General features: G+C 46.0%; 1 protein-coding gene and 1 non-coding gene across 2 annotated transcripts in view; one reads left to right on the forward strand and one right to left on the reverse strand.

Annotated features, from left to right (window-relative positions):
- MTMR12 (myotubularin related protein 12) overlaps positions 1–10,650 on the reverse strand; it is an 87,462-nt gene extending 76,812 nt beyond the window's left edge. The window contains exon 1 of the mRNA XM_003899536.3: positions 10,404–10,650. Within this exon, the coding sequence (XP_003899585.1) occupies positions 10,404–10,484 (81 nt within the window). The 5' untranslated portion in view covers positions 10,485–10,650. The remainder of the gene's footprint in view (positions 1–10,403) is intronic.
- On the forward strand, positions 7,300–7,406 carry LOC116275047. Its single transcript, XR_004184021.1, has one exon. It is a non-coding gene; the product is annotated as a U6 spliceosomal RNA (small nuclear RNA).
- Positions 10,651–18,876: the final 8,226 nt, after the last annotated feature.

Genomic DNA, 18,876 nt, shown 5'->3' on the forward strand with positions numbered 1-18,876 from the left:
TTTGAGACGAGTCTGGCCTTCATGTCAGGCTGGAGTGCAGGGCCGGATCTCAGCTCACTGCAAGCCCCCGCCTCCGGTTCACGCTTACTCTCCTGCCTCAGCGCCTCTCCCCGGTAGCTGGGACTACAGGCCCGCCACCGCCTCGCTAATTTTTTTGTATTTTATTTTATTTTATTTTTTTTGAGACGGAGTCTCCTCTGTCACCCAGGCTGGAGTGCTGTGGCCCTATCTCAGCTCACTGCAGCCTGGCCTCCCCGGGTTCCCGCCATTCTCCTGCCTCAGCCTCCCGAGTAGCCGGGACTACAGGCGCCCGCCACCTCGCCCGGCTAGGTTTTTTTTTTTGTATTTTTTAGTAGAGACGGGGTTTCACCGTGTTAGCCAGGATGGTCTCGATCTCCTGACCTCGTGATCCGCCCGTCTCGGCCTCCCAAAGTGCTGGGATTACAGGCTTGAGCCACCGCGCCCGGCCTGGAATTTTAAATATAACCAAATCTTTTGCAAATGTATAAAGGAACAAGGAAAAGAAACTTTGATAGTGAAAAATTTTCTAAGAAAGAGTTACCACACAGTGAACTTTCCTGTCATTCCTGGCATGACAACATGGCAACAATCACAACAAAATACTCCCCTTTTATTAATACCTTAGCTGGGAGAGATTTATGCACTCTTAAGATTAATGATTAAGAACTTTCTGAAACCATCCAAGTGGCTCTGACGAAACTTCTGAGTAACAACAATAACGACCCACATCTCTTAAAGGTTAACTACATGCTAAGTATCCTGTACTAAGGGCTTTACATGCATAATGGCATCTGATATTAATAAATGTTCATACATGTCTATTATATAACATGGACATATCATTATTCCCATTTTCGAGGTAGAAACATAAGGAAGCTTAAAGGAACTGGCATTACAGCTAGTATGAAGAGCTACTGACAAGCTCTTGCTTTCCTTAGAGTTGCAATACAGGAGCTAAGCAAAGGAGACTAAAGGAAGGGTGAAGCCCTGGTGCCTTTCCATCTCTCCCAGCACTGTACTCCCTCCCAGAATCCCTCTCTATATCCACCTCCCCGATTCTTCCTCCTAAAGCCAACAGGGGATTAGAGGTTAAAAGAAGTATTTCAGTTCAATCTCAAGAGGTTTACTTCAAACGATTCATTTTGAAAGTTTACAAGACATTTTTACATAGCACTCATCCATCATAAACTTGATTCAGTGAGAATAAACTCAGGGTGCTAGGCTGAGACAACTTTGGCTTATCAATGTTGCTGAATTTGTAGTTGATCAAAACTCCATCTACCAGGGATGTCTACTGCTGCTTTTTTATAAACCTCATGTAGGCCCCCACAGGTGGCAACTATGGGCATCATCCTAACAAAGCCAACACCTCAGCTTGAGCCCTTTTCAGAACCTGCATGTTCTCTTATCAATGGCTGCAAACCCACTGCCCTCTTTGTCATCCCAAAGAAAAAAAAAAAAACAAATGAGAAGTCACAAGCTCAACTTGATGAGAAACTAAGAGTGCGTATTTACTAGAAAAACAACTTAACCTATATAATCTACCAATATGGATCAAGCATAACATCTTCACACATGACAACCACATGTAGGCTATAAATTTTTACACAATTACAAATGCAACCATAGGCCGGGCGCAGTAGCTCATGCCTGTAATTCCAGCACTTTGGGAGTTGAGGTGGGCGGATCACGAGGTCAGGAGATCAAGACCATCCTGACTAAGACGGTAAAATCCCATCTCTACTAAAAATGCAAAAATTAGCCAAATGTGGTGGTGCATGCCTGTAGTCCCAGCTACTCAGGAGGCTAAGGCAGGAGAATAGCTTGAACCCAGGAGGTAGACATTGCAGTGAGCCAAGATCACACCATTACACTCCAGCCTGGGCAACAGAGTGAGACTCCGTCTCCAAAAAAAAAAAAAAAAGAAAGAAAAGAAATGCAGCCACATGAGGTGCACACTCACGAACACAGACATACTTAAAAATGGAATCATTGCTTTGGTTAAGGTACCATCATTGGCACTTTCATTTTTCTAACTTCCAAACTCTGCACTTTACTATATTGTCTTTATCATAATAAGGTATACATTTTTTTGTAGCAATAGAAAGTTTTTTAGCCCCTATGACACTGGAATTTTCTCTAAAGCATACCATCACATAGGGTGGTTTAATATGGAAGAACATTAAACATCCTGTTGAGGATGTTTAGAGAAAGATCCAGAACTTTAAACTTCTAAATATGGAGTCCCCACAGCCTGAAATTCTGATGGCAGCCCTGATTTTAACGTTCGAGCTGGAAGTAGGGTGCAGAAGTATCTGCTCTTAGACAGTGGCTGTCCATGTGGAAGCTGTTTGATCAGGCTGCAGGAAGTGCTGCTTGACAGAGCCTCATGATGCTTTCTGAGGCTCCATCTGCAGAAATTGTGTGGTGTTGGATAAGACTCAGGGAGATGCTGCAGGAAGCACAGGCAGGAGAGAAAAAGCAGAAGCTTTGGAGAGATCATCAGGCTAAAGCCACAGCTAAGAAAGTGACCATTTCAGGAGGGACTTTTAATGTCTTCTGATGGCCTACCAATGACATCCAAGCTCAAGGAGAAAATTCTGCAATTAAGAAATTAGCTGGGTGAGTTCTGGAAGATTTAAAAAAATTAGTTGAGAATGGAGAAAAGGTTATGAATTCTTTTTTTTTTTTCTTTTTCCTGAGACGGAGTCTTGCTCTGTAGCCCAGCCTGGAATGCAATGGCATGATCTCAGCTCACTGCAATCTCCGCCTCCTGGGTTCAAGCAATTCTCCTGCCTCGGCCTCCTGAGTAGCTGGGATTACAGGTGTCTGCCCCCACGCCTGGCTAATTTCTGTATTTTTAGTAGAGACAGGGTTTCACTGTATTGGCCAGGCTGGTCTCAAACTGCTGACCTTGTGATCCACCCGCCTCGGCCTCCCAAAGTGATGGGATTACGCATGAGTCACCACTCCCGGCCAGGTAATGAATTCCTAAAAAGAGAAGGCAAAGGATCTAGACTTTGTTTTTGAAGTTATTTTTCCTGCTAGGACTAAGGCAGGAGATCTGTTTAAGACAAGTTAATCTCTTCTTATTATCATCTATCTGCCAGACATCAAAGTTAGTGGTCCAACAAAAATCATCCCAATAATTTCATCTGTTCTGTAAATTGATGTATCCCCACTCAATACCTAGAACCATATCTGGGATACCACGGCCGGGTGCAATGGCTCATGCCTGTAATCCCAGCACTTTGGGAGGCCAAGGCAGGTGGATCATCTGAGGTCCGGAGTTCAAGACCAGCCTGACCAAGATGGAGAAACCCTGTCTCTACTAAAAATACAAAATCAGCAGGGCGTGGTGGCACATGCCTCTAATCCCAGCTACTCAGGAGGCTGAGGCAGGAGAATCGCTGGAAACCGGGAGGCAGAGGTTGTGGTGAGTTGAGATTGCGCCATTGCACTCCAGCCTGGGAAACAAGAGCAAAACTCTGTCTCAAAAAATAATAATAATAAAATAAAAAATCTGGGATACCGCAAGTGCTGAGTAAATATGTGCTGAACTAAATTAATTATATCTTTCGAAAACACCAGCTCTAGAGACAAAAACCACCAAGAGATCCCTGTATCTGTTTGGCAGTTACCTGGTTGACAATCTAGCAATAGCCAAAAAAGAAATTGCTACTAGAGAACACTACTAAGGAACGACTCTAGTGTGCAAAGGCTACTCATGATATAAGCATGTTTCACTAGTAATATTCCTTACGTTCATAAATGTAAGGATAACAGAATGGGCCCCGAGGTCAGACTGCTCTAGTTTAAATCCTGGCACATACTCCATGACCTTAAACAAAGTACTTAACTTCTCTGAGTCTGTTTCCATATCTAAAAACAAAAAAGATGGGTAATAGTAATATTCCCTTCATGAAACTTGCTGAAAGGGGAAAATGAGATATGCATAGTTCCTGGAACCCAGAAGTACCTAATAAATACTAGTAATTATTCATTTTTATTTTGTATATACCCACAGTCATATCTCTGGGAAGACTACAGGATCATATATTCACTTCTCCTGACCAAAAGAAATGGCCTTAAATAAGAACTAGGCAACAGAATGCATTTTTTCCTGAGGGATAAGTGAAAAAATAAAAAAATAGCTATTAACACCATATATATATTTTTTTACTCTTCTCAATCTTCATCTCTCTTGACTTTTCTTCCCACATCTATATAAAACCATTCCTGAGCTCCTGCGACCCTTGTTTAGTACTGGCACTGCTGGCTATTAGGAGAGAGTTTTTATCTCTGTTCTGCAATAACACTGTAACTGTGGGTAAGATATTAAACTTTACAGGGCCTCAGTTTCCACATCTGTATAATGGAGGGTGAGTATAATGGAGGCAGAGTATATTATCTTTAAATTCTCTTCCAAAGCTAAAAATCCACAAATAAGTGCCCATTAACTATTACTAGTTCATTCAGGTCAAACACTGACCTAAACTCTTAGAAAGTACATTTTAGCCCTATCTGGAAAATCCACAAAATGGGTACAAGTACAACCACCCTCTGAAAGCTAAATTTTGCCTGGCCAGTTTCAAAGGTCTAATTTTAAATGCCATTGTGGGATAGCAACTGACATGGAAAGATGTTTACAATACACATTTTTGGTGAAAAAGGCAGATTACAAAATATGATCAGCAATATTAATCCCAATTTGATTAAAAAATATATATATACCTACCCATATATCTGCTTAAAGTGTACAGAATACACTCCTAGTTGTTTATAATCTTTCTTTAAAAAATGTTTTTGCTTACCTGTACCTTATTTTTCTACAAAGAATGCTTATGGCTTCTGAAATAATTCAAACAGGTGTTTTATTTAACAAGAAAGATGGATTTGGTGCCCAAACGATAACCATATCCCTCCCTAGAGCAGAGCTCAGCACCCAGCAGGTCCCCCAGAGGCAACAACATCCTTTGCACCCTGTGTCTGGAGCTGGGCTGGAGTGGGGGTACTGTGATGTTTTTAGGTATCAGTCATCAGGTACCATCAAGATGGCCCCAGATCCCTCCCTCTTGTTCATCTCAACTTTCAGAGCCATCAGTTGCCCACTTAACTAGCTTTACCAATTTGTAACCCTCTGAGCAGAGTTTTCAAAACATAATCAAAGGTCCTAAATTATGGTTTAAGGTTTTAACTGTCACATTCACTGATTTAGAATAATCAAGGATAGAAGAATCCATTTTACTCTGGCAGCAATCCAATTTTAAAAGTCAGAGTTAACTACCAGTCCTCATTTTATGCTGTCCGATGCCAGTCCTTTCTGATCACAAGGAAAAAAAAATAAGCTCACCATGTTTAAAAGCATAATCTTAAAATACTTTATCCAGTTAAGCACTTTTGTTTCTAACACAAAGTGCTGACTCTTGACAGATTCTCTAGCATACTGAAGGTCACCACTGCTGAACCTATCTCATCAGCCAAGAACAAGCTTATCACCAGGTACAGGTATCATTACATCATAAGGTGTAAAGGTTGTTCTGGCAGCTCAGTCATCCACCAGCAACAGGTGTCTAAGAAACTGAGATTTCCCAGCTACCAAAACCCAGACAAAGAAATAAGCAACAGTTGGCCGGGCAGGGTGGCTCACGCCTGTAATCCCAGCACTCTGGGAGGCCGAGGCAGGTGTATCACAAGGTCAGGAGTTCGAGATCAGCCTGGCCAATATGGTGAAACCCTATCTCTACTAAAAATACAAAAATTAGCCACGCGTGGTAGTGCGCGCCTGTAGTCCCAGCTACTTGGGAGGCTGAGGCAGGAGAATTGCCTGAACCTGGGAAGCGGAGGTTGCAGTGAGCCAAGAGCATGCCACTACACTCCAGCCTGGGTGACAGAATGAGGCTCCATCTCAAAAAAAGAAAAAAAGAAAAAAAGAAAAAAGAAATAAGCAACAGCATGACATACACCAAGGCAGTTCAGAGAAAGGCAACATGAGGGAAAGCAGGGTAGAAATAGGAGAGGACAGTTCAGAAAAGTGTCCTGAGGAACTCCTCCCACTGGGTAAGCCAAGAGAAAGTTACCAGACCCAGGGCTCTCAGAAGCACATAAGCCATGCCTTGATGCTGCTCACCTGCATTTCCCATCATATGATTACCTGGCAAAATCTATATACTTAAAAATACATTGCCTTCTCACCCCTTCCTACCCTTATCTTTTTTTTTTTTGTTTTTAGATTTTGAGTTGGTGCCTCGCCGTTCTCCAGGGCTGTAGTGCAGTGGCGTGATCTCGGCTCACTGCAAGCTCCGCCTCCCGGGTTCACGCCATTCTCCCACCTCAGCCTCCCAAGTAACTGAGACTACAGGCACCCGCCACCACGCCCGGCTAGTTTTTTGTATTTTTAGTAGAGACGGGGTTTCACCATGTTAGCCAGGATAGTCTCGATCTCCTGACCTCGTGATCCACCTGCCTCGGCCTCCCAAAGTGCTGGGATTACAGGCTTGAGCCACCGCGCCCGGCCTAACCCTTACCTTTTAAAACACCATCCACAATTTAGGGCAGAGCCTTATCCTCCGTTACAAAACATGTTTAGAGTCAGACTACAACAAAGAGACATAGTGTCTGCACAGCATTATTTTAATGCAAGAAAACAAAACTGCCAACTACAAGGATCTGAAAAATGTGACCACTTCAGGCTTATTTTGGAGCTGAACCACTCCCCTTCCCTAATTATCCCTCAAAGGAAATGTATCAGGCACTGTAGGCTAAGAGGGAAACATGTCTAATTACAACATGTGCACTTGGTGGATGAAGAATTTGAACATTCTTGAACTCTGGCCACATTTCAGAAGACTTTCCACTTGTAATTTAATTTCACTGAAAAGTTTAAGGATCAGTTGCACTTCAACCAGGGCTCTATCAAAAAAAAGACACAAAGAATACCCGACAACGATAGGCAATCAAAGCAAAAATGAACAAATGGGATCACATCAAGTTAAAAAGCTTCTGCACAGCAAAGGAAACTATCAACAAAATGAAGAGATAACCCACTGAATGGCAGAAAATATTTATAAACTGTCTATCTGACAGGGGATTATTAACAAGAATATGTAAGAAGCTCAAACAACTCAATAGGAAAAAATCTAATAATCCACTTAAAAATGGACAAAAGATCTGAATACACATTTCTCAAAAGAAGATATACAAATGGCCAAAAAAGGTATATGAAAATGTGCTTAACATCATTGATCACCAGAGAAATGCAAATCAAAATTACAATGAGTGCTCACTTTGGCATCACATATACTAAAATTGGAAGGACACAGAGAAGATTAGCATGGCCCCTGTGCAATGATGACATGCAAATTCATGAAGCGCTTCATATTTTTAACAAATCTTTAAATGTTAAAAAAAAAATTATGAGATATCATTTTATCCCAGTTAAAATGGCTTATATCCAAAAGATAAGCAATAACGAACGCTGGTAAGGGCGTGGAGAGAAGGGAATCCTCATACACTGTTGGTAGGAACGTAAATCAATACAACCACTGTGGAAAACAGTATGGAGGTTCCTCAAAAACTAAAAATACAGCTAGCATATGATCCGGCAAGCCCACTGCTAGGTATACACCCAAAAGAAAGGAAATCAGGGCCAGGCGTGGTGGCTTACGCCTACAATCCCAGCACTTTGGGAGGCTGAGGCAGAAGGATTGCTTGAGCCCAGGAGTTTGAGAGCAGCAGGAGTTTCCCCAGGCGGGCAAGACAGCAAGACATCACCTCTACTAAAAATTTTAAAATTAGCCAGGTGCTCTGGCATGCACCTGTAGTCCCAGCTACCTGGGAAAATCGCTTGAGTACAGGAGGTGGAGGCTACAGTGAGCTGTGACCATGCCACTGTACTTCAACCTAAGCAACAAAGCAATATCCCGTCTCTAAAAAAGGAAGGAAGAAACAAAGAAAGGAAATCAGTATATGGAAGAGAAATCTGCACTCCCATGTTTATTACAACACTATTCACCATAGCCAAGATTTGGAAGTAACCAAAGTGTCCATCATCAACAAATGAATAGATGAAGAAAATGTGGTACATATACACAAGGGAGTACTATTCAGCCATAAAAAAGAATAAGATCCTGTCATTTGCAACAATGAATAGAAATGGAGGTCATTATGTTAAGTGAACTACCTCAGGCAGAGAAAGACAAACTTTGCATGTCCTCACTTATTTGTGGGAGCTAAAAATTAAAACAATTGAACTCATGGAGATAGCAGAACGATGGTTACCAAATGCTAGGAAGGGGAAAGTGGGGATGTTTAATGGGTACAAAAAAAACAGAATAAGATCTAGTAAGTGACAGCACAACAGGGTGACTACAGTCAACAATAATTTATTTTATATTTTACAATAACTTAAAGAGTATAATTGGATAGTATGTAACACAAAGGAAGGATAAATGCTTGCAGTGATGGATACTCCATTCATGCATTATATGCCTGTATCCAAAGATTTTTCTTTTTTTTTTTTTTGAGATGGAGTCTTACTCTGTCGCCCAAGCTGTAGTGCAGTGGTGTGATCTCAGCTCACTGCAGCCTCCGCCTCCTGCGTTCAAGCGATTCTCCTGCCTCAGCCTCCCAAGTAACTGGGATTACAGGTGTGCACCACCACGTCTGGCTAATTTCGGGGTTTCACCATGTTGGCCAGGCTGGTCTCGAACTTCTGACCTCAGGTGATCCACACACCTCAGCCACCCAAAGTGCTGGGATTACAGGTGTCAGCCACCACGCCCAGCCCAAATAGTTCATGTATTCCATTAAATATATACACCTACTATACCCACAAAAATTTTTTTTAATTTTAAATGTTTTAAAAAGACACAGAGAGAAACTGACCATATTATTTACATGTGATACTACAAGGGAAGCCTGCTGAAACTGTAAGATGACCCTGACTCCACGTCAAGTGCTAACAGAGGAAATGGTTTGTATTTTACAACTAGGACTAAAAATAAGACCAATTTTAAGAGCACTCTCCCCTGGAGAAAACACACATATCTTGATTTTAAAGATACATATGCAAATGCCTCAGGCCCCAGGTGGTCTTACAGAAGCAGTCCCTGATCAGATCTCTCATCCACAGCCCATGTGCTTCTGCATTACAGAAGTGGGAAGACATCTGCAACAAATTTGGCGGTGATTCTGCACTTCTGCTGGAGAGAAGAGCAGAAAAAAACCTTCACAGATCCAAAATGAGAAGGCATCTCATTAGGCATTTGGATTAAGAACTATTACTCAAGATGCCCTGAGCAAGGCCTACAAGTTCTGATCTCTCTAACCTCCTCTCCTAGGACTGTCCCCCTTGTCCATGGGCCTCTGCCATGCTGGCTTCCTTGACGCTCTGCCAACCCTTCAGACACACTCCCACCTCACAACCTTCCCGGGGGCTGTTCTCTCTACCTGGATGACTCTTCTCTCAGACCCCTCACATCTTCAAGTCTCGGCTCAAATGCCACCTTTGCGCGGAGGAAAAAGATTTCTTTCCTTTACCACGATATTTATCGCCTCCTACTACACAGTATAATTTACTTAAATATCTATAATTCACCCTGTTTCTCCTCTCCCCCTCAAATAAGTTCCAGGAGAGCAGAGATCTCTGTCTTGTTCACTGATGTCTATCACAATCACTTAGTGCCTGACACATAGTAGGAGCTCAAGAAGTATTATCTGAATGAATGAACAAACTTCTTGACCTGAAGATTCAGAACAGTAAGAAGTGGGTGGAAAGGATGATGGTGAGGGGATGAGGAGAAAGAAGCGACATCGGAGAATTCCCAAGCGAGAGGCAGAGACTGGCCGGGGCCAGGCCGACCCCCGTTTCTCCTCGCAGAGCTGACGGGAGGCGGACGTAGGTGCAAGACATCCCGCCAGCGGCACCCGAGGCACTCAGAGGCCGGCAGCGGAGGCCGGCGGGCTCCGGGCTCACTGAGAAAGTCCAGAGGCAGGACGGACCCACGCGGGCTCCGAGCAGGCCCCGTTAGGGGCTCCGACCCCTGGCCCTACCCCTCCCAGCAGTGCCCACAACCCCAGGTCCTGGCCAGAATCCCCAGGGGCGTTCCGGGCCGCAATCCCTTCTCGGCTCGGGCCCCTCCACCAGCCTCCAGCGGCCGGGCCCTGCGCTCGGGCACCTGCCTGCCTGCGCCAGGGTCCCCACTCTGGCCCGCGTGGAGGCCCCAGCGCGCCCCTGCGGCCTCAGCCCGCCTGGCTGCCCCATCGCCCGGCACAAGGGCAGGAAGCGCTCCGCGGCACTCCCCGCGGCAGGGAAGGGGCTCCCGGCGCCCCTCTCCCGGGCCGCCCCTGCCCCACGCCCCGCCTGCGCGGCGCCCCCTCACCTCAGGGCGTACGTACGACACGAAGGAGGGCTTGGGGGCCTTGGTGCCGCCGCCACCGCCGACTACTCCTTTCCCCAGCATACCGCCGCCCTGGGAAGCAGCGCCGCGCGGACGCAGAGGTGGCGGCTCGGGCTCCAGCTGGGGCAGCAGCGGCGGCCACCAGCACTAGCGGCTGGGGCTCCGCCCATCCCCAGGGCCGCGACCGCCGCGGTGCCGCCCGCATCCGGCTCCGCCGCTGACACCGCTCGCCCCGCCCAGGCCCGTGGGCCCCGCCCACCCCGCGCTCTGGCCCACAGAGCCAGGAGACCGCTACTGGAGGCCACGCCCACCCTCCCGCAGGAGGGTCTGACCCGCGGAGATTCACCACCTTCCTGCGGCAAAGCCCGCCCTCATGCTTTCTCTGACTGGCCAGAGGCGTTGCCGGCCGAACCCCCACGCCCAACCCCTTCTTGAGTGAGTTTGGAGAGATGTTTCCTCTAACCAATCCAGAGAGGTTTCTCTCCGGACTTTCCGACGATTGGGTGGCGAGGATATAACCGTCGTCCAATGATCGTGCAGTCACCAAGTTGTCGTTAGCAGTGGTTCACGGCAGTCGTTTTCTTCCTCTTGCTTGTGTCTTTGGAATAAAACGTCAAAAAATGGGTTGTGTGGAATCTTGCTATAGGAGTTCCCAACTTACATCGATGACGTTCAAGGTTTTTTATTTTATTTTATTATTATTTACTTTTGAGACGGAGTTTTGCTCTTGTCGCCTAGGCTGGAGTGCAATGGCGCGATCTCGGCTCATTGCAACCTCCGCCTTCCAGGTTCAAGCGATTCTCTTGCCTCAGCCTCCCGGGTAGCTGGGATTACAGGCTCCCGCCACTACATCCAGCTAATTTTTTTCTTTCTTTGGTCGTTCTGTCGCCTAGGTTGGAGTGCAATGGCGTACCATCGGCTCGCTGCAACCTCCGCCTCCCGGGTTCAAGCGATTCTCCTGCCTCAGCCTCCCGAGTAGCTGGGATTATAGGCGCCTATAATCACACCCGGCTAATTTTTGTATTTTTAGTAGAGACGGGGTTTCACCATGTTTGCCAGGCTGGTCTCAAACCCCTAACCTCGTGATCCGCCCGTCTCGGCCTCCCAAAGTGTTAATACTAGAGGCGTGAGCCACCGCGCCTGGCTGCTAATTTTTGTATTTTTAATAGAGACGGGCGTTTCACCATGTTGGCCAGGCTGGTCTCAAACTCCTGACTTCAGATGATCCACCCGCTTCGGCCTCCCGAAGGGCTGAAATTACAGGCGTGAGCCACCGCGCCCGACCTCAAGGTTTATTATTTTAAATGTAAACAAAAATGAGGCCGGGCGCGGTGGCTCAAGTCTGTAATCCCAGCACTTTGGGAGGCCGAGGCGGGCGGATCACGAGGTCAGGAGATCGAGACCATCCTGGCTAACCCGGTGAAACCCCGTCTCTACTAAAAAATACAAAAAACTAGCCGGGCGAGGTGGCAGGCGCCTGTAGTCCCAGCTGCTCGGGAGGCTGAGGTAGGAGAATGGCATAAACCCAGGAGACAGAGCTTGCAGTGAGCTGAGATCCGGCCACTGCACTCCAGCCTAGGCGACAGAGAGACAGAGCGAGACTCCGTCTCAAAAAAAAAAAAAAATTAAAAAAAAAAATTAAATGTAAACAAAAATGAGACAAATGGTGACTCACGCTTCTAATCCCAGCACTTTGGGAGACCGAGGCGGGTGGATTTCTTGATCTTAAAAAACCCTCATTTTTTAGTCAAGATTGTAAAGAAAATTCATTTCAATTCTACATTTGGTGCCAAGCGTTGTTGGTTGCAGATAAATAAGATAGAATCCAGCTCTTAAGAAATTCAATCTAGTGGAAAAAAATTGATAAAAATTTGCAGTTAATTTTTTAGGTGTCAGGCACTGTGCTAAGTACTCTCATTGGTGACCTTGATTTTTACCCTCTTAATCTCCATGTGCTCCCCCTTCCCAAATACACTTCAAATAAATATAAAATCTTAGTGAAAACAAATGTGCCTTCTTTTGCAAACATAGTTTCAACACAAGTCCTGCAGCTCCCTTTCCAGCTAGATTGCCACTTGTAAGCCTATTTGGTATGACTGTGCTGCAGCCGCCACTGAGTTTCCTTATCCCTGTTTCCAGGTGACAAAACAGAGATGCAAGTAATTTGCCCAGGTCTCACAACTAGTCACCGAGAGAGCTGGGATTTCAACCCAGGTTTGTCTCATTCGAAATCCCAAGTTCTTAACATTATAATTACACAAATTAGAAAGGAGCACAATGAAAGTGTGGTCAATTGTATTTGGGAAGACCAAGTTGAAGCCATCCTTACAAAGTTGAGAATTCTGCACAGAAATAGAATTGTAAGTAAGCGTTAGTCAGGCTGCAGTTTGGCCTGCTTCTTCGTATTGATAACTCGACTTCAGGTAACAAGTAGGTACTGATCATTTGCATGCCTGTTGTTTCAATAGGTAGGATTTCTGGCTCTGGAATCATAAGAGTTTTGTTTAAGAATTGCTTAGGCAGATCCTAAGTTCCAGCAGAATAGCCGACATCAACCAGTTTAAAGACCGCCCCCACCCCAACACACACACACACACACACACACACACACACACGCAAACCGAAGCAGTGTGAAAATACAATTTCTTCATCTCTCTGTCTCATGACTTCGCCCTGCACTTTTCAACCAATCAATGATCTCCACACTTTGGTCCACTTCAAAACCCTTAAATACCCTAGCCCCAGGCAGGGTGCAGTAGCTCACACCTGTCATCTCAGCACTTTCAAAGGCCAAAGTAGGAGGCTCACTTGCGTTCAGGAGTTCAAGACCAGCCCAGACAACATAGTGAGGCCCTGTCTCTACGAAACATTAAAAAATTAGTTGGGCATGGTGGTGCAAGCCTGTAGTCCAAGGTACTCAGGAGGTTGAGGTGGAAAGATTGCTTGACCCCAGGAGTTAGAGGTTACAGTGAGCTGATATGTCACTGCACTCCAGCCTAGGTGACAAAGCAATATCCTGTCACCAAAAAAAAAAAAAAAAAAAAAAAAAAACACGTAGCCCCAAACTCCTTGACTCTTCAGAGAGATGAATTTGAGGTTTCCTCCTGTCTCCTCATCCAGCAACCCTACAATTAAACCTCTTTTACTGCTGTAACCTGGTGTCTTGGTGTATTGACTTGTCCAGTGCATTGGGCAACAAACCTATTATGGTTACAAAGTAAGGCTTCATAAAAAAAGATATTCCTCATGGGAGTGTTAAAGAATACATTTCATTGTCAAGACTAATATCACTATATTTTGCAGCAGTCTTCACTTTTCGAAGTAGAATGGCAGGGCAGATTTTTAGACACTGAGCAAATGTTTCCTTTCTCACTTTTCAAAGTATTTTGAATTTCCATGACCTTTCACCATAGTTGTTAGTAAATGTGACTGTGTCCAAGGCTGGCTTCTTTGGACATGAAACTAGTGCAGTCACACAGAATCTCACACTTAAGAAGGCTCAGAGGCCGAGTGCAGTGGGATGACACCTGTAATCTCAGCACTTTCAGAATTCAAGGCAGGCAGATCACTTGAGTCCAGGAGTTTGAAGCCAGACTGGGCACCATAGGGAGACTCGGTCTCTACAAAAAGTACAAAGAATTAGCCTGGCATGGTGGTATGCACCTGTAGTCCCAGTCTCAGCTACTTGGGTGGCTGAGGTGGGAGGATCACTTGAGCTCTGGAGGCAGCAGTGAGCCATGATTACGCCACTCACTTCAGCCTGGGTGACAGAGCAAGACCCTGTCTCAAAAAAAAAAAAAAAAGGAAGGAGAGGGGCTTGGAGTTTAATCCTTTATAGTTTTGGCTTGAGCTTCTTTTTTTTTTTTCCTGGGGGGTGGGGATAGAGTCTCACTCTGTTGCCCAGGCTGGAGTGCAGTGGCGTGGTCTCAGCTCACTGCAACCTCTGCCGCCCGGGTTCAAGTGATTCTCCTGCCTCAGCTTCCTGAGTAGCTGGGATTACAGGCGCCTGCTACCATGCCCAGCTTATTTTTGTATTTTTAGTAGAGATGGGGTTGCACCATCTTGGCCAGGCTGGTCTTGAACCCCTGACCTCGTGATCCACCCACCTTGGCCTCCCAAAGCGCTGAGATTTCAGGCGTGAGCCACTGTGCCTGGCCGGACTTGAGCTTCTTAGTAATTTTATCTTTGAGTGTGTGTTTTAAGTGAAGATTAATGGTTGATGAGCAATGGAGCACACACAACGGGTCTTGGCGCCTCAGCTCATGCACAGCCCCACCTCCCCGCCCCTCCTCCCTCCTCTTGGGTGCCTGCTACCCCATTGCACTGTGGCTCTCCCTAGCCAACTCCACAACTGCTGCCCACTTCTACCCAGGGCAGCAACCAGGTCTCATTGCCCAGGAGTGTGGGCGGGTGGAGTCTCCTGTCCCGCCGTCGCCATCCATCCTCCCAGTAGGTGCCTGGGCACCGTCTCGCAGAGGATCAGGGTGAGGCATAGCTCCCCAACCCTCTCTGGTATCTCCGGGTTAAGGTGGCAGCTATCCCTGCCCTAGATTGACAGTGCCTCAGCGACTGGCAGGGCCTTCCGCCCACCCCCATCCAGGTACCAAATATGGCCTGGGTAGCAGAAGCAACCATCCCTTAGGGGTTACCCATCCAGTACGAGAAGGAGAGTTGACTTCCCCACCCCCTGGCCAGAGCGCCACATTCTCATTTTGTGCTTGGCCCTGAAAATGATGCAGCCAGTGCAGCCTGTTCTCTGTCTTATCTCTATGTCCTTGGGTAAAGTACTTCCTCTCTCTGTGCCTCTATTTCCTCACCTTAAAATGAGGGTGACAACAACAATAATAACTACTTCACTGTATTACACTGGTGTAGTCCCCTGTATTCACTAATACAGGGGACTGTATTAGGTTCTCTAGAGGGACAGAACTAATGCAATATATATAAATATATACATATATATAAAGAGCAGTTTATTAAGTATTAACTCACTCGATCACAAGGTCCCACAATAGGCCATCTTCAAGCTGAGGAGCAAGGAGAGCCTGTCCGAGCTCCAAAACTGAAGAACCTGGAATCCGATGTTCAAGGACAGGACGCATCCAGCACAGGAGAAGGATGTACACTGGGAAGCTAGGCCAGTCTCTCTTTTCACATTTTCCTGCCTGCTTATATTCTAGCTGCGCTGGCAGCTAACTAGATTTCGCCCATCCAGATGAAGGGTGGGTCTGCCGTTCCCAGTCCACTGACTCAAATGTTATCTCCTTTGGCAACACCCTCACAAACACACCCAGGATCAATACTTTGTATCCTTCAGTCCAATCAAGTTGACACTCAGTATTAACCATCACAGGGACTGTTTGGAAGATTAAACAAGTTGATTCAGGTGATGTCTGGTATACAGCAAGAACTAAATAGGTGATGGCTATCCTCTGTATAATCTCACCAAGTAGAACGTAACTTGCTCAGTTTCAGGGATTATAGAAGGAAAAGCAAAGTGACTCCTCCCTGCTAATTAACTATGGGACTTTGTTAAAGAAAGATGTTTGTTTGTCTTTGTTTTTAACTTCTGGCCCGAACATTGGACTAGATTTCTAATTTCATGGTTTTGTTTGCTTTTGTTTTTTTGTTGTTTTTTGAGACAGAGTCTCACTCTGTCGCCCAGGCTGGAGTTCAGTGGCACAATCTCGGCTCACTGCAAGCTCTGCCTCTTGGGTTCATGCCATTCTCCTGCCCCAGCCTCTCGAGTAGCTGGGACTACAGGCGCCTGCCACCACACCCAGCTAATTTTTTGTATTTTTAGTAGAGACGGGGTTTCACCGTGTTAGCCAGGATGGTCTCAATCTCCTGACCTCATGATCCACCTGCCTCGGCCTCCCAAAGTGCTGGGATTACAGGCGTGAGCCACCGCGCCTGGCCTGTTCTTGTTTTTGAGACAATGTCTTACTCTACTGCCCCAGCTGGAGTGCAGTGGTGCAATCACGGCTCACTGAAGCATCAGCCTCCTGGGCTCAGGTAAAGATCCTCCTGTCTCAGTTTCTCAAGTAGCTGGGACTATAGGCACATGGTACCACGCCCAGCTAATTTTTTTTTTTTTTTTTTTTGTAGAAATGAGGTCTCACTATGTTGCCCAGGCTGGTCTCAAACTCCTTGACTCAAGTGATCCTCTTGCCTCTGCCTTCCAAAGTGCTGGGATTACAGGTGTAAGCCACCATGCCCAGTCCTAGAGTTCAAATTTCTAATTCACCACACCAAATTTACCATCTTTCAGATCATCCTGTGGTATATAATTATCCTGACTTTCAGCATCCATTTGTGGTCAGGTTAGTTTGCAACGCCATGATTCTGATAACTTGACACTATTATGGGATCCTTGGACGTGTCGCTTTTCTGGCCAGAAGCCTCTGTGGCTGGTGGCACCTTTGCCTGAGTTCGGTTCAGGGCCCCTGTGCCCACTCATCCTGGCAGACTGTTTGAGGCTCGCACTACTAGCCTGGATCCCATGCCTTCAAAAAGACTGGAGCAGAGTGGCCAGGGGTGTGTGAGTGAGTGAACACGGGATCCAGCCACTGTGCACAGTCAGGCATGCTGGCTGCTGCAGTGGGGCAGGCAGCTCCACGTGCCAGCTCACTATGAGGCTGCAGCTGAACCAGGTGCACCGCAAACAGCTTCCATAGCTAGCACCAGGGAATGCGGTGGTGCCCAGAAGCTTGGAGGCTCCAGGAACCACTGGGCCCCAAAGCAGGAGTCACAGTACAGCCCTGGCTTGGGTAGCTCCCAGGTCTAGGCTCCCTAAAGGGCCACAGCTCTTCTCTCCTTCTCTCTTCTCTCCTCCCTGTGGCCCACAATATGGTAAGGGGCATGTTTCAGCCCTATTTGTGTTACAGCTATTTTAGCACCACCATTTGGCAGTGTCACATGCATCGGTGTGAAGACAGTCCACCAAACAGGCTTTGTGTGAGCAACAAGGCTGTTTATTTCACCTGGGTGCCAGCGGGCTGAGTCCGAAAAAGGAGTCAGCAAAGGGTGGTGGGATTATCATTAGTTCTAGGTTTGGGATTGGCATACATACATTCTTAACTGGGGGTGGAGGGAGGAATATTACAAAGTATCTTCTTAAGGGTGGGGGAGAATATTACAAAGTACCTTCTTAAGGGCGGGGGAGGCATCAGTTAGGGTGGGGCAGGAACAAATCACAATGGTGGAATGTCATCAGTTAAGACTATTTTCACTTCTTTTGTGGATCTTCAGTTGCTTCAGGCCATCTGGATGTATATGTGCAGGTCACAGGGGATATGATGGCTTAGTTTAGGCTCAGAGGCCTGACATTCCTGTCTTCTTATATTAAGAAAAACAAAAAAAAATAGTGGTGAAGTGTTGGGGCGGTGAAAATTTTTGGGGGTGGTATGGAGAGATAATGGGTGATGTTTCTCAGGGCTGCTTCAAGTGGGATTGGGGCGGTGTGCGAACCTACAGTGGGAGAGATTAAACTGAAAAAAGATTTTGGGGTAAGGGTAATATTGTGGGGGTTGTTAGAAGGAGTATTTGTCGTATGGAATTATTGGTGATGCCCTGGATGCAGTTTTGTATGAATTGAGAAACTAAATGGTAGACACAAGGCCCGAATAAAAGAAGGAGAAAAACAGGTATTAAAGTATTAAGAATTGGGAGTACCCAGGACATCCAGTTAAAGAGTGTCCAAGGGGGTTCAGCATAATTATTTGCTTGGCTGGTGAGTTTTTGGGCTCTATCCTTGAGTTTTTTTATGTTGTCATATACCAGGCCAGATTGATTTAGAGAAAAACAACACTCTTCATTTAAAAATATAGTCCCGTTTTTTTAGCAGTGAGTGAGTCAGGTCCTTGGCAATTTTGGAAGAAAGAGAAATGCAAAGCCAGCAATAAGGATTAGAAACGGCTAGGAGAGAGTGAGTGAGATCGATAGTGTGGTGGAGATAGCTGGGGAGAGGTAGAGGGAGGCATAAGAACGGGAACGAGAATAAGAGTGAGTATTAAAGCAAAGAATAGGGCTTCGTCAGAGTGAAAGTATTGGAGTGTGTCCTGTTAGCAAAGATCATCTATTCACTCTAAGAGGGAGTCAAGAGTGGTGGACTGGGGATAGATTTTCACGATGGAAAGGAAATGAGAGGTTTTAAGAGGTGGGCTAACGGCTTGTAACTTACATGGAAAAGGTTATGAAATGACGACAGAATAGAATGGGCCTGTGAGGCTGGATGGAGATATTTTTTGTTTGGTCTAAGAACCATCTGCCTTGAGTGGAGAGGGATTGATATGTGGAAACTTCAGTAGGAGAGTAAATAGGAGCAACCAATGAGAAGGAGAAAAACTGGCCATGAGGGACAGAAGTTGGAACACTAGCTGCATCTTTAGCTGCCTTATCAGCATAAGCATTGCCCTGAGCCATGGGATCTGATGCCTTTTGATGGCCCTTGCAG

This window comes from Papio anubis, chromosome 5 (assembly GCF_008728515.1).
Source record: "Papio anubis isolate 15944 chromosome 5, Panubis1.0, whole genome shotgun sequence".
NCBI lineage: Eukaryota > Metazoa > Chordata > Mammalia > Primates > Cercopithecidae > Papio > Papio anubis.